Genomic DNA, 15461 nt, shown 5'->3' with positions numbered 1-15461 from the left:
CACTCTCTTGCCTCCATGACCCTATCATCCCCGTCTCAGCCTGGCTTTGATCCTGCTTTGCCAGCTTTTTCTTTCCTGATTTCCTTTTAATTCTGGAGGAAGGGGTCATAGTCCAAATCTTCAGCCTGCTTCTCTTCTCTCCAAATAATCCTACCAGATAAATCCACTTGTCTAGACTTCATATGCACCAGCAGTTCTCAATTGAGCATGATTTTGCATGTGGTTGTTACAATGGGATGGGAGTGGGGGTGCTTACTAGCATCTCATAGAGACCAGGAAAGCAGCCAAACATCTGCATGCCATGGAACAGTTTCCACAAGAAAGAACTTCCTGTTCCTAAACTTCCACAGTGCCATTGATTAAATCTACATAGATAACTTGAATTCATTCATCACTTCATCTGATGATATATTACTATTAAAGACTCACCATATTCAAGGCACTGGAGGGCAGGCACAGGGGGGACTGCAGATGAAGGTATCAACCTCAGACACACCGTGCCTCAAAACAAAAAGTACCTATATGGAGATCTGCTGTGCCTCACCCTAAAGACACCAATGTTCCAGACACCTCCAGCATATCTCCACATTCAGACATCCAAAACCAAACACTTTATCATCTTCTCTTTAACCTACTCTCCCCAAACCCAACCTGTTCCTCTTCTTGTGTTCTCTCTTTATCTCTCTCTTTTTTGTGTGTGTGTGTGTGTGTGCTGGGGATTGAACCCAGGGCCTTGCGCTTGCGAGACAAACACTCTACCAACTGAGCTATATACCCAGCCTCCTCTTTAAAAAAAAAAAAATGTTTATTTATTTTTTAATTATAGGTGGATATAATATCTTTATTTTTATGTGGTGGTAAGGATCGAACCCAGTGACTCACACATGCTAGGCAAGCGCTCTACCTCTGAGACAAAACCCCAGCCCTCTTCTTGTATTCTCTGTGATTTTTATCACACTCTCCAAAATATCAAGGCCAGAAATATTGCTAAATTCAAATTTCTTCCTCTTGCCTAACACTAAATCAGAAACCATGTCCTAGAAACCTACAGGTGCTGCCCTGTACTCCCACCTGTAATCCCAGCTACTCGGGAAGCTGAGGCTGCAGGATCCCAAATTCAAGACCAGCCTTAGCAAATTAGCAAGACCCTGTCTCAAAATAAAAAATAAAATGGGTCAGGGGTATAGCTCAGTGGTAGAGCACCTCTGGATCCAATCCTCAGTACTGCTGGAGCAGAGGTAAGTTTGTATGAATTCACCCCAATTATATTTTTCAGATTTGCAGGGATTTTCCTCCTCCTACTTATATTTCCCAAGGCCCAAGTTCAACATACACTTTGAGTCTAATGCTTTGTAATAAAGACAAATTTTACAGGGTTGGGTTTTTTTCCTCCCTTAAAAAAAACTCACGCTGGCTGGGCACAGTGGCGTACAACTATAATCCCAGCAACTTCAGTGGCTGAGGCAAGAGGATCCCAAATTCAAGGCCAGCTCAGCAATTCAGGGAGGACTTGAACAACTTAATGAGACCCTGTTGCAAAATAAAAATCAAAAAGGGCTGGGGATGTGGCTCAGTGGTTAAGTGCTACTTGGTTCAATCCCTGGTACCCAAACCCCTGCCCCCAAAAAAACAACACATGCTGGGCTACAGGCTTGGCTTGATGGTAGAGCACTTGGCTAGCAAGCATGAAGCCGTGGGTTACAGCTCCAGCACTGCAAAAATAAAATAAGACAAAAAAACCAAAAAGATAATTTGGGATCTTGGCTCTATTTACTGAGTAATTTTGAACAATCTCCGTATTTCTTTGAGTTTCAGTTTCTGTCTCTGTAAAAACAGACATAATACCTAAATAACAGGTTTGTTATAAAGATAATGAAACTTGGAGTATCATAGGTGTTCACGCTATGGTTGCTATTAAATACCATAATTATGTCTAATCTGCATATGCCTCGGATGCTTGGTACCTACATAGTAAATTAGGAGTAGTCTGAAAATTTAAACCATAAGCACAATATTGGAATTTGCTGGGTTGCCAGGTGCGGTGGTGCATGGCTATAACCCCAGCAACTTGGGACACTGAGGCAGGACTGCAAGTTTGAGCCAGCCTCAGCAACTTAGCAAGGCCCTAAGTAACTTAGTGGAGACCCTGTTTCAAAATGAAAAATAAAAATGGCTGGGGAGGAATGTGGCTCAGTAGTTATGTGCCCTTGGGTTCAATCCCCAGAACAATAACAACAACAAAAGATTGTTGAATTCCCTGACTCTCTCGAGGAATAACACAATTTTTTAGATCTTCAATCCACTCCTTTGGAAGTTAACATCCAAAATGAGGAGGAGAATTTCATGACAAGAGGCTCTTTATCGTTATTTTACATAAGTAAAGCCCAAGACCAAGTGAGTAGCATGCAAGCCAGAAAGTAAGCTCATCTCAGTTCACCAAAATACCCCAAACAAGTTTCGTAGCTGCTTAAGCACTGAAGCAGGAACCCACAATACAGTGCTTATCACACAAAGCACTCACCTGTTCCATGTAATGAAAGTCGCTCTCTGTGTGGATATACCAAGACCAACAATCTGGTTCATCTGTGCTCCTGCAGCTGCATGTAAAGACCAGTGAAACACATGTTTAAAGCCAGTGATGTTTACTTGACCATATTACTGTATGGAAAATGAATTATTCAATATAATCTTTAAGGAAAATTCTTGGGTTTAGCACTTTGTGGGGGAGGGAGTTCTAGGATTACAGGCATGTGTGTGGCCATGCCCAAATGGGCTTAGCATTTTAACGAAACAATTAGAACTAATAAATAAAGCACTACCTGGATGATTTTGTAGTTTTGTTTTTTTTTTAAATTTAAAAGGAAAAAAGACATAGCCTAACAAAATAGCTTTAAACGTTAGAAAAAGACAAATATATTCAAAGTAACTCAGGTAGTATGTTCTTCCTGATAACTCCAAAAAATTGAAATTTAACCTAGGTGGTGATCAATCACAACACAAGATGATTGATAGAGATAAAGGTAAATAATTATTAAAGCTGAGAATATATTTTCAATACAAATAGAAATTAAGGATGTAAATAAAAACATGTTTTTAAAATCCAAATTTCCTAAAATATAGTAATACCAAGTGATTTTTATAATTTTTTTTGTACCAGGGATTGAACCCACAGGAGCTTTTACCACTGAGCCACACCCCAGCCCTTTTTGTTTTTTTATTTTGAGACAGGGTCTCACTAACTTGCTTAGGGCTCCATTAAATTGCCAAGGCTGGCCTCAAACTTGCGATCCTTCAGTCTCAGCCTCTAGAGTCACTAGGATACAAGTATGCACCTGTAATTTTCTTTTAAAACATCAGTTTACCCCACTGGGAAAATTTTGGCCAACTTCAATTTGAGCTCTGAGGAAAATTATCACACCATACATAGTATTCCTTACAAAAATATTCAACCTGAATCTCATGATGAGAAAATAATAAGACAACCCCCAAATGAGGGGCAGCTTGCTAAACTGGCCTGTGCTTGCTTGCTTTCTTTTTTGAATACTGAGGATTGAACTCAGGGGCACTCGACCACTGAGCCACATCCCCAGCCCTATTTTGTATTTTATCTAGAGACAGGGTCTCACTGAGTTGCTTTTTGCCTTACTTTTGTTGAGGCTGGCTTTGAACTCAAGATCCTCCTTCCTCAGCCTCCCAAGCTGCTAGGATTACAGGAGTGCATCATCGTGCCAGGGTTGGCCTGTGCTTTTGAAACTGTCGATGTCATAAAGAACCTGCTATAGATTAAAGTAGACTAAACAGTCTAACAACTATTTGCAAAGCCTCATCTTTGCAATCTAGACAAAGAAAAAGTTATTATTATTTTTTTTACTGAGACTGAGAGAATACTGAAGACTAAATACTAGAAGACACTATGAATGCTAAATATTGTTAAATACTGTAGTAAGGTATTAACTAATTTCCTAAGTGTGATAACTGCACTGTGCATACACATGAAGACATGGCTTTTCTTTGGAGATGATGCTACAGTGTTTAGGTGTGACAGATTACACCATAAATAACCCTGAAATATTTCAGGAAAAAATATTCGTGGAGAATTGTAAACAAGGCAAAATATGTTTAAATCTGGGAGAAGGGTATACCAATGTTTGTTCTACTATTGTTGAAACATTTTTTGTTTGTTTCTTTACTGTGCTGGGGAAGAAACTCAGGGCCTCAAGCATGCTAAGCACACTCTACCATGCTCTACTATGAGCTAGCTTCCCACTCCTTATTCTTACAACTTTTTAATAAGTTTTGAAATATTACAAATTAAAATAAGAGGGAGAAGCAATTCAGGCTTGACAAATGACATAAAATACTTTCTATAATCTCTAAGTCATCTTCTGCAATGTTACTGAACACAGTTGCACTGAAAACATTTTTCTTTATTTTTTCTTTTTGTGCTGGGGATTGAACCCAGGGCCTTGTGCATGGATGGGAGGCAAGCACTCTACCAACTGAGCTATATCCCTAGCCCTAATAATACTCTTAAAGAGCTAAGATTTTTAGTCCATGGCTGTGGTTAGAAGACCACATCAACTGACCACAGAAGGAAAACTTACTTTACAATGAAGGTAACTCAGTTGTGAACTCAGTACATGGTAACTCTGTTTATAACCCAATAGTATTCTATAAGCATCAAGAAACCAAGTCAGCCCTAGGTACAAGCAGGATGAAGGAAGATAAACATTCATTTAAATTACAGCTGAACAGACAAATGGGGGGACATGGTTGCTATTACTTTTCCTTACTGAAGTGGTTTGCTGTGAACCACAAATCACCCCCGAAAAATATAGGGAAACTGTGATCCCTAATAAAATACTAGATGTATATTATAACAACAAATTCTACAGAATCCTCAGAAAACTCTTAATAAAATCCCTGAGGAAAACTCTTATTACAAACAAAATATACCATAGAGGCCATTGTTAGTTTTATTAATCCTATTACCTTTGATAGCATCTTTTATTACAGCAACAAATTGAGTCCAGAGAATGTCAGGATCAATTTCAACCCAGCCAACTTGAGGATAAAGATTTTCTACCTATTTAAGAAAAGAGAAAATTTAGTTAAAAATAATGAGATTGAGTCGACAGTAACTGGGCGTTGGAACTACTGGTTAAAATAATTAACATTATTTACCTAGTTAATTTTTATTGTTAAAACTAAGGGGCTAGGGGTGAAAACCAGGGGTAGAGTGTAGACTTAGCATGTGTAAGGCCCTAGATTTGATCCCAAGCACGTCCCCCAAACAAGCAGAAAAAAATACATGTAGGAAATTAAAAAGACTAATATGGTAACACCAAAATAGCAGTAGTTCATGAGTTTATAGAAATTTCAGCTTCTTTTATCTTACTTTTATTTTTCAAGTTTTCTACAATGAAGGTATTTTATAATAAGGCAAAAGTCAGACTTCTAAAAGGTTAAAAAACAAATTTAAAAAGAACTGAGTTCCAGTTCAGATTATAATGAGTAAAAGCGTACTCTATCCTGTTTCTTCTACTGTGTACAAATATAACCCTAGAGAATACACAGGCAGCTTCTTGGGACTCCTAAACAGTATTTAGTAGCAGGTGCACTGGGGAACTAGACAAGAACTTGTGTACCAATAGCACGAAGGAGGACTGAGTTTCATCACCAGAACCTCACCACCACCCCCAACATACACATACACTTCTTTTTAGTACTATTAGACTGGAAGTGGTCAAGTGCCCCTGAGTTCAATCCCCAGTACCAAAAAAAAGACAACAACAAAAAAAATTTTTTAATTCCTTTTTTTGGTACTCTACCACTGAGCTCCATCCCCAGTCCTTTTTTTTTTTAAATTTTCAGACAGAGTCTCACTAAATTTAGGGCCTAAATTGCTGAGGATGGCCTTGAATTTGTGATCCTTCTGCCTCAGCCTCCTACACTGCTGGAATTACAGGCGTGCATCCCAATGCCTGGCAAAATTTTTTAAAAAATGTTTTAAAGGCTGGGGGTACAGCTCATTGATAGACTGTCCCTGGATTCATCCCAGTAATAACAAAAGGGGAAAAAAAAAAGTAATTAAAAAGACTTAGAGCTAAGGGTGTGGTAGCTCAGTAGTAGAGCACTTGTATACCACGTGTCAAAGACCTGGGTTCCATCCCTAATACTTAAAAAAAAAAAAAAGGACTTCAAAGGCACAAGGACAAACAGAAGAGGAAAGCAAACAGGATCAGACTATATTTTAACACATATTTGAAATATAAACAATGAGTGGGCAGGTGGTACAACACTTAGCCTACTGGAGAAAATGCCCACAACTTACTCCCTCTTCAGAATACCTGCACCTCTGTTCTATCCACCCCACCCTCAACCCTACCACACTCTGGGGTAAAACCATTATTCCTCATAATGGCCAGGCTGCCCAGAGTCAGATCATCTCTACCCTACTTCTCAGAATGGGAACACTCGGGGGCAGGAAGCATGTCTCTTCTGTGCATTTCATCCCCAATATCCAGAAGTGCCTAGGACGTCACAGGTATTCCTCAAATAAAAGGTGAACAAGACCAGTGCAGTAGTATGTGCGGGGCGGGGGAGGAATAATGAATCAATATATAAGCAAATTATCACAGCAAGGGCCATCAACAGAGAAGAGATTTTACAGTGGAACACTAGAAATTAGAGATACCTCTGAATGCTGAGATGCCAGATAGGGCCGTATACAAAACTGATTCAAGGTCTTTTTAAAGATCTCAGCCAGATCACTGCCTCTCCCTAACCTGGCAGAAAGTAAGAAGTTTACTCTCTAGAGTAGCTAAACCCAGAGTTCTATATTACAAATACCAGATACAGATACAGCTGAGTGCTAGAGCAAGGCATGGTACTGAAAAAGTGAACAAAAGCATCATTTTAGGAAAATTTCTAAACATTTAAGAAATGCCCAAAATAAAGACAAAGAACAATAACATGGGGAACAGAAGGGTGACTTAAGGTACTGTAGGAAAAAGAATCTAATACTAGGGCTGGGGATGTGACTCAAGCAGTAGCGCGCTCACCTGGCATGCGTGGGGCTCTGAGTTCAATCCTCAGCACCACATAAAAATAAAATAAAGATGTTGTGTCCACTGAAAACTAAAAACTAAATATTAAAAAATGGGGCTGGAGATGTGGCTCAAGCGGTAGCGCGCTCGCCTGGCATGCATGCGGCCCGGGTTCGATCCTCAGCACCACATACAGACAAAGATGTTGTGTCCACCAAATACTAAAAAATAAATATTAAAATTCTCTCTCTCTCTCTTTTCTCTCACTCTTTCTAAAAAAAAAAAAAAGAATCTATTATTATTCAGTGAGCTCATCAGTAACAGATTTAATGAAATCTATTTCTCTTCCATTAAAATATTTCTGTCATTTCCATCCAAGGGTTTTCTGACTACAGATTATAATGGTTCAACAACAACACTTTCTCATCCCCAAAAATTCAATGTGGTATCACTGCTTCAGGCAACAAATCTTCAGACTTGATGATGGACCCACTGGCTCACTTCACCTAATTCCACCAACCTGGACAGGTCACAGCATCTCTACACTGGTCCATTCTCCATTGCTATAACAAAATACCCGAAGTTGGGTAATGTATAAGGAAAAGAAGTTTATGCAGCTCACTGCTTTGTTTTGTTTGCAGTACTAGGGATTAAATCCAGGCACACCTTGCCCCTGAGCCATATCTGCAGCCCTTTTTATTTTTAATTTTGAAACAGGGTCTTGCTAGGTTGCTGAGGCAGGCATTGAACTCACTGAACTTGTGATCCGCCTGTCTCAGACTCTTTAGTTCCTGGGATTACTAGGCCTGAGCACCACCATGCCCAACTAGCTCACAGTTTAGGAGGCTGAAAGTCCAAGATCTGCCAGTTCCCTCAGTTTGTCCTCTGATGATGGCCCCCTTGGCTGCATTATATCATGGCAGATGGCCATGACATCACTGCAGGATTTATGCAAGAGAAAGAGAATGTATAGCAAGTCAGGAAGCCAGGGAAAAGGAAATTGCCAGGATCCCAAAAGCCAAAAGAACCACCTTGGTTCCTCTGAGGACAGCACCCTCAGTGACCTAAGGACTCCCCACTAGGTCTCACATCTTTAAGGTTTCACCAGCTCCCAACAGTGTCTCACTGGGAGCCAAGCTCCCAACACAACCCTTGGGAACTCAAACCATAGCAGTCCCCAGGCATGTAACAGGAGTGAAATATGTCCCTCTCTAGGAGAACCAAACCAAAATCAGATGGAGAATATAATCAAAGTTAAGAAGAAAATGTCTTCTGACTACAAACAAACAAACAAAAAAAATGATAACCAGCAGTGTATTTTCCAAGAGGGTACCATGACTACACAGTACTGGAGATGTCACTGTTCTCACTGGTGTGAAACTTCTGTCCTGAACATGTTCTTCCAATCATTATCTTACCAACTTCTCAGAACAGCATGATATTCAACTGGAGAACAAGATAAATTTTCTACATCTAAACAAAAAAAATTTTTAGCTGTTGATGAATCTTTATTTTTTATTTATTTATATGTGGTGCTGAGAATAAAACCCAGTGCCTCACACGTTAGGCAAGTGCTCTGCCACTGAGCCACAACCCCAGCCCTAATTTTCTACATTTTTCAAAACAAAATCAAATGTGCACCTGTGCGATTTCATATAATATTTAACAACAATATTTAAGAGCCTATAAGAAATACTTAAAAAAAAGAATACAAATTCTCACGGCTAGAAATGTAACTCAGCAGTAAAATGCATAACCTGGGTTTGTTCCCTAGCACAACTGAAAACAAAAACTAATGAAAAAGTCCAAAGTGCATCTCTGTTGTTAAAAATTAAAAAAATATATGAGTGTACAAGAAATAAAACTGAATTCTTCTGAGAGGTCTAATACAAACCTCCTAATGTAAGTCCTCATGTCTAGGATTACAATTTTCACTAAAAGGTCAACACTATCTATCTTATTCATGTCTCCAAAAAGTTAGGTATTTTCAGGTTTTTATTACTATTCCTTCTATCATAGTAGCATGGGTGTGATTTTTTTTCCACTGGAGAAAACAGATACAATCAAGTTTTTTTGTCTAAGTCATAGAATTCATGAAGTAAACTGAATTCCTAACACTTTAATTAACTGCAATTCATTTATTTATTCTGTGCCCATGAAGTAATAAACCAGGGGCTAATTTGCAATGTAGACCAATAAGATCTTCCCAAAGAACTCAAACTATCTGCAGTAAAGGACCAGATGCGCTTTTGTATTTTATTTTTATTTTTCTGCAATGCTGGGGATAGAACCCAGGGCCTTGCACAGGCTAGGCAAGTGCTTCACCAGAGAGCTGCACCCCAGCCTTGTGGGCCAATGATTTTTAAGATACAATTAAAATAAGTTCCTAGAAAATGAGACACACAAAATAAAATCCCAAGTGTTTCATTATTAGAGACAACAGACATAAAATTGCTTTGCCAAATTGCTACACAAGTTTCTAAACACTTAGTTTTACTTATTTCAAATCCAGCAGTCCCAGACCCATAGTTAAATACTACTGAAAGCTTCCACCTCAAGTTGGAGAGAGATTGCTATAAATTCCTTCATCTAAAATAGTGCTTCGTCCCTGGAGGACAAATTTTTCATATTTTCATTTACTCATATATTTTTGCAGACAAGTTCTCCAGAGTTTAGAGTATGAGCAAACCACCCTAGCTTCCTTCAATCACTGCAATTTTGATTCATCTTTGAGATTCTTAACCTCATTTCTAAAAAACCAATGATTTGCCCCAAATTATATAGCAACTGTGAAAGAAACCACATTTTCTAACAAGTTTCTCCTTTTGGATCCAAATACTTCATTTTTAAAAAAATCATTGCTTAAAACAAAAGCTAGATGTCACGTCTTTAAGAATTCTTTGTGTCTAGAATTCTAAGGGAGAATGTAAAAAGTATCACTGTTTGTGATAAAGGCTCATAATAAGATAAGGAGTACAGTCACTAAAGGACAGTGTCTGTCTTTCATCTGTCCTTTCAGGTTGGGGTAGAGACAGGGTTGAGGCCAAGGGGTGTTCCTGCACTGCTAGCCAGGGAAGGAATCAGGGATTTGCTGCAGTCCCAGCTCCTTGACCTTTTACTGAAATCTGAATGAAAGTCTGATGTTTCCTCAAGACGAATTCTCAAAAGCCCTCTCTACTTACTTGCATCCTAGGTAGACTGGCTCCTGGGCAGCTGCTGGGATAAAAAAAGACAGTGGGAAGACAGGTGGACACAGAGGAAAAAGAAATAGTCCCATACCGTTGGAAATGGTTGAGGAAACGAATTGCTCCATACCATTTCTAACACAAAAAGATGCAGATATCGAAAAGAGAAAATAAGAAAACCATATCTAATAAACATTACTTCTGGTGCATTGAGAACAAGAATATCAAGTTGTTGAGCCAGAGTTGTGGCTCAGTGGTACAGCGCTTGCCTGGCATGAGTGAGGCACTGGGTTTGATCCCCGGCAACACGTAAAAATAAAGATATTGTGTCCATCTACAAATAAAAAAGTATTCAGAAAAAAAAAAGGAATATCAAGTTATTGGCTGCTGCACAGAATAATCAATAGTTCAAAGCTTTGCTAACAGCCAACCAATGACTTGGTAGGTTTCTCAACCCAGGAAAAAGATGTTTTATGAATTCTCAAAGTTGAAAAGAAAATAATAATAATAATGACAACACAACTTTCAAGATTGCTCAATTCCTCCAATACTCATGGAAACCAGCTGTTCATGTGAGGAAGCAACACTTTCAGGAGTAGTTAATAAAGATGACAACCGAAAAACAGTCAATAAATTAACTTCTGTCAAGATCTAAAAATGTTTAATGTAAATAAACTCGGAATTGGAGGTTTATCAAGGAAGTACAGGAAAAAGCAAGCAAATCACAAACCACCTCTGGCTGGATACACGGACCCTGCCCAGTGCCGCACAGTGAATCACCTCAAGTCCCACCCAGGTAAGACCAGAGAGGGGACTTCCAGGAAACAGAGCCCGCGAGCGGCGCGGGTCACACACCCGCCGGGTGCGCTCAGCGTGGCAGGAAGGGCGCCCGCGGTGCAGCCCGCGGGCGGAGGGAATGCGCGATGTGGCCGTCCGGGCGCGCCACTCAGGTCCCCGGGCCCGCCGTGCGGCAGGTGGCCGCATCCAGGCTGAGAGGGGCGGACCCGCCAGCTCGCCTCTCGGGATCGATCCCGCGTGTTCCGCGAGACCCACACCTGCGCCCCGACGCCCGCTCCCCTGTCACCTTCTGCGCGCTGGAGCCGCAGACCCGCGCCGTCCGGTCATAGACGTGGCAGCGGATCACAGAGCTGCCCACGTCCAGCCCCAGCACGAAGCGAGCGCGCGACGCCTCCAGCGCGCTCTGCTCTGGGCGCAGCTGCTCCGGGCTAGTGGGCAGCCCCGACATCGCTACGCTGCTCGCCGCTCGGCCGCAGCCGCTTCCACAGCGGGCGGGCTATAAACGCCGGCACCTCGGGGACTGAGCGCGCCCTGCCGGGCCGCCGCCCCCGCCCCGTCCCGCCCCCTCCGCGAGACGGCGGGCGCCCCGCCCCGCCGAGGCTCCGCCCATGCGCCGTGACGTCACGGCCGCGCGCCGGACGGCCGCGGGGGCAGCGTAGAAGTGAGTGGGGGAACAGGCGCGCCGGGTCTCTGCGCTCGTTTCCTCTGCCCATCCGCGGCCTCGGACGCCCGCGGAGGTGGCGTGGACTTAGCCGTCGGTTCTAATGACTTCGCTTACGGCCTCCCGCTCCCAGAGGCAGCAGCGCCTGGGTTTCTTCCAACCCTAGTTACATCTTAGGAATCACTATGGAGAAAAATCAAGTGACGCGAAAGGAAATTTAAAACTCGGCCGGAAGTGTTTATCAGTAAACTCGGGGAGTCCCCAAAACTCCCCGGAAAAGCGAGTCGAGTTTGCCCGAGGATGCACCGCAGTATATACCTGCTGTGGTGAAATACGACACAATGAGACCCGATGCGAAAGGAGGAAGCTGGGAGGCTGTTTTTTATCATCCCGCTCCATCCCAGCGGATGTTGCTTCGGTGTTTTGCGGAATCTAGAAGCCTCAGGAAGCATCTCCTCCTTTAAAAAGAAAAACAAAAACAAAAAAAAAAACAACTCTTCACCTCTGCTCATTGGGTCTAGGCTCTTCCACGCACTTGGCAAGAAGCAAGACTGAGTCTGCGCGAACTTCACCGTCCTCCAGCGCGCTGGCCTGGGAGAGGGTGCAGATCCCTACCGAGCGGTAACGCCCGCTTCGCATCCCCCAGTGCCATGAGCGCTCTAAAATCAGAACTGAAAAAGCTCGTTATGTTTTTGTAAAAGTGCCAGCATAACACAGATATGTGCTTCTTGTGAAAACGTTAAATAGTGCAAAGTGGCATATCAGTTAAAAAGTGATAGCAACCTGGCCTCAATGTCTGCATCCCAATGACTCCAAAGGCTGAGGCAGGAGGATGGCAAGTTCAAGGCCAGCCTGGGCAACTTATCCCCAGTCTCAAAATAAAATTAGAAGGAATGGGGATGTAGCTCAATGGAGAGGCCCTGGGTTGGATCTGCAGAACTGCCAAAAAAGAAAAGGATGCATATTGATTTTGGATCAAATCATGGTTTGGTCAAATGGTCCTGTTTACCTATTTGCTTTCAGCCAGTTTAACCAAACTGGTTTTTAGCCATAACATTGAAGCTTGAATGTACACCCCAGAGTGTTATTTTTTCTTTATACCCTGCCACAGGCCAAAAGTACTCATGTGTTCCAAATAGCCTGCCTTCACCAGGGCTAACTTTTTATTCAGTGGTTGTATGTGATCTTCCCAGCACTGTAATTTTAAATAAATGACTAAGGAGTCCTATACTAGAGTTCTTCAGAAAAGTAGAACCAATAGGAGAAGGGATTTGAAGGAATTGGTGCGCATGACTGGGCACGGGCAAGTTCTGGAAATTTTGTAGAGCGGCTGGAAACTCTAGCAAGATTGCTTTGTGGCAGTTTTGAGAATTGCTAACCTGTGGTGCATGCCTGTAATTCAGCAGCCTGGGAGGCTGAGATAAGAGGATCCTGAGTTCAAAGCCAGCCTTAGCAACGTCTGAGAGATGCTAGGCAACTCAGTGACACCCTGTCTCTAAAAAAAATACAAAATTGGGCTGGGAGATGTGGCTCAGGGTTGAGTGCCCTGAGTTCAATCCCTGGTACACCCCCCCCCCAAAAAAAAAAAAAGAATTTCCTCTTTGGGAAACTTGTCTTTGCCTTTAAGGTTTTTCACTAATGGATGAGGACCTCCCACATTATGGAGGGTAATCTGCCTTATTCAAAGTCAGCTTATTTAGATGTTAATCATATCTAAAAATACCTTTTATAGCAATCTCTAGTCTGGTGTTTGAACCAAACCAACGGGTACACGTGGTTTGCCCAAATAACCTAGTCAAGTTGACACAAAATCCCACCACAGTTCCTCATCCACAACAAAGAAAACTGTTTTGTAATTCTCAGTGTTAATATTTGGCATATATCTCAGAATGATATGTTCTTGAACCCTGACTGTTCCTTCATTATTCTATTTATAAATTTGAATCGATAATTTTTAAAGAACCATAGAATATGAAAATAGATACCTTAAAAATACTTGGTCTGGTATTTTTTTAAGCTTTATCTTGTTTAGTTAATTTTTTTTTTTAATGTGGTGCTGGGGTTTAAACCCAGTGCCTCACACATGGTAGGCAAGTGCTCTACTACTAAGCCCCAGCCCCAGTCCCTTAGTCAAGTGTTTTTAAAGGTGTTTCAGATCTTGAACAACTTTGAGACCCTGCTGAATATTGTCATCCCAAGAAGATTCTTTTTTTTCCTCCCCCCACACTGATCAGCATTCCCAGCCCTTTTATTTTTTGATACAGGGTCTCACTAATTTGCTGAGACTGGCTTTGAACCTATAATGCTCCTGCCTTAGCCTCCTGAGCAGCTGGGATTACAGACATATGCCACTGTGTTCAGCCCAAGAAGATTCTTACAAATTTTTGCATGTAATTTCACATGCTGAGTATGAGGTAAACTAAAGTGAAGATCCCAGTAAAAATCCAGACGGATTTACCTAAACCAACAGACTGTTGCCTAGAAGAGGCCTAGAGGAACAAAGGGATACTGTTTCTTCCCTATTCTTTGTTCTGCAGCCTTATACTTCTGACCCTGCTTTGTCCTTAGGGATAGGAGTATGCAGGGCACTGGCTCTAAGGCTCCCAAAGGCCCTTAGCTAGTGTGTCAGGTCAGTCCATGGTTTTTGAGTCAGAGGGAACTGTGACCTCAATCACCTGATGTTCTTAACCTTCATCTGTTTTGGCTGCCGTTTCTCAGGTTCTGAGCTTGATCACTCTCCCAGCCTCTTTCCCCATCATTCTAGCTTCTTATGCTCTTACAGCAGGCCCAGGTGACACCAGCCTCCCACAGGCTCAAGAAACCTGGCTAGAGTTCCCAAGGCTGGATCAGAAAGTATGTTGAAGGTCACATGCCAAAAATAAATGAATGGTGTTTTGGCACTGAGCCCAGAAACTTTGATGCCCTAGTTCCTCCAGGGAAGCTAGTCAGTGTTCCTCCCTCCTAGGGTGGCTAACTGTCCCTGTTTTACTATAGCTGGAAAAACTAATGCTAAAACCAAGACAGAACAAAGCAGGGACAGTGGTCAACCTGCTTTTTTCTAAATGTGCAGGGACAACATGTGCTTCTAGTCTTCAGCAAGCTCCTACTAATGCCCTGGTGCCTCGTCATCATCCCAGCATTCTCATTACTCTCCTCCAAAGGCTTTTGTGGTCCAGGTGACTTCCTCTGGGGACTCAGGGATGCATCATGGTCAGGTGTCAAATACTGCTTTTATGCTTAAGATCCTTGAGGGTAGACACCAGACCTTAATCATTTCTCATCCTCCAAAGCATAGAAGCTATTCAGTGACTGAATGAAAAAGCAAATAAATAGCTGGGCATGGTGGTGCACACCTGAAATCCCCAGAGACTCAGGAGATTTAGGCAATAGGATTGCAAGTTCAAAGCCAGCCTCAGCAACTTAGCGAGGCTGTAAGCAACCTTATGAGACCCTGTTTGAAAATAAAAAGAGCTGGGGATGTGGCTCAGTGGCTCAGTGCCCTTGGGTTCAATCCCTGGTACCAAAAAAAAAAAAAAAAAAAAAAGGAAAGAAAAAGCAAATAAATTACCATGTTAAGTCCTTACCAGACCCCATTCTCTGCCTGATTGGCCACAAGACACCCAGGGCACTTCCTAATCTCCATGTTACTCTGTGCATGCTGTCATATGGCCCCAGTGTACACTGTCCAACCTATATGAGAGGCTTGGGCTAGTCGCCCTCCATAACCACATGAACATCAAGCCACCTTCTCTCTCTTTACCCTTGTTT

The 15461-nt window shown here is 42.0% G+C and overlaps 1 protein-coding gene and 1 non-coding gene across 2 annotated transcripts in view; both read right to left on the bottom strand.

The window, feature by feature from the left end:
• Positions 1-11491, bottom strand: part of Gk5 (glycerol kinase 5) — a 76723-nt gene extending 65232 nt beyond the window's left edge. Inside the window, exons 1-3 of the mRNA XM_076868398.1 lie at positions 11319-11491; positions 4993-5086; positions 2522-2597 (exon numbers count right to left, since the gene is read on the bottom strand). Of these exons, the coding sequence (XP_076724513.1) occupies positions 2522-2597; positions 4993-5086; positions 11319-11480 (332 nt within the window). The 5' untranslated portion in view covers positions 11481-11491. The remainder of the gene's footprint in view (positions 1-2521; positions 2598-4992; positions 5087-11318) is intronic.
• Positions 705-777, bottom strand: Trnaa-cgc (transfer RNA alanine (anticodon CGC)). Its single transcript has one exon. It is a non-coding gene; the product is annotated as a tRNA-Ala (tRNA).
• Positions 11492-15461: the final 3970 nt, after the last annotated feature.

Source organism: Callospermophilus lateralis, chromosome 10, assembly GCF_048772815.1.
Source record: "Callospermophilus lateralis isolate mCalLat2 chromosome 10, mCalLat2.hap1, whole genome shotgun sequence".
In the NCBI taxonomy this organism is placed as follows: domain Eukaryota; kingdom Metazoa; phylum Chordata; class Mammalia; order Rodentia; family Sciuridae; genus Callospermophilus; species Callospermophilus lateralis.
The sequence above is the reverse complement of the archived record's forward strand: the minus strand, read 5'-3'. Positions and strand labels throughout refer to the sequence as shown.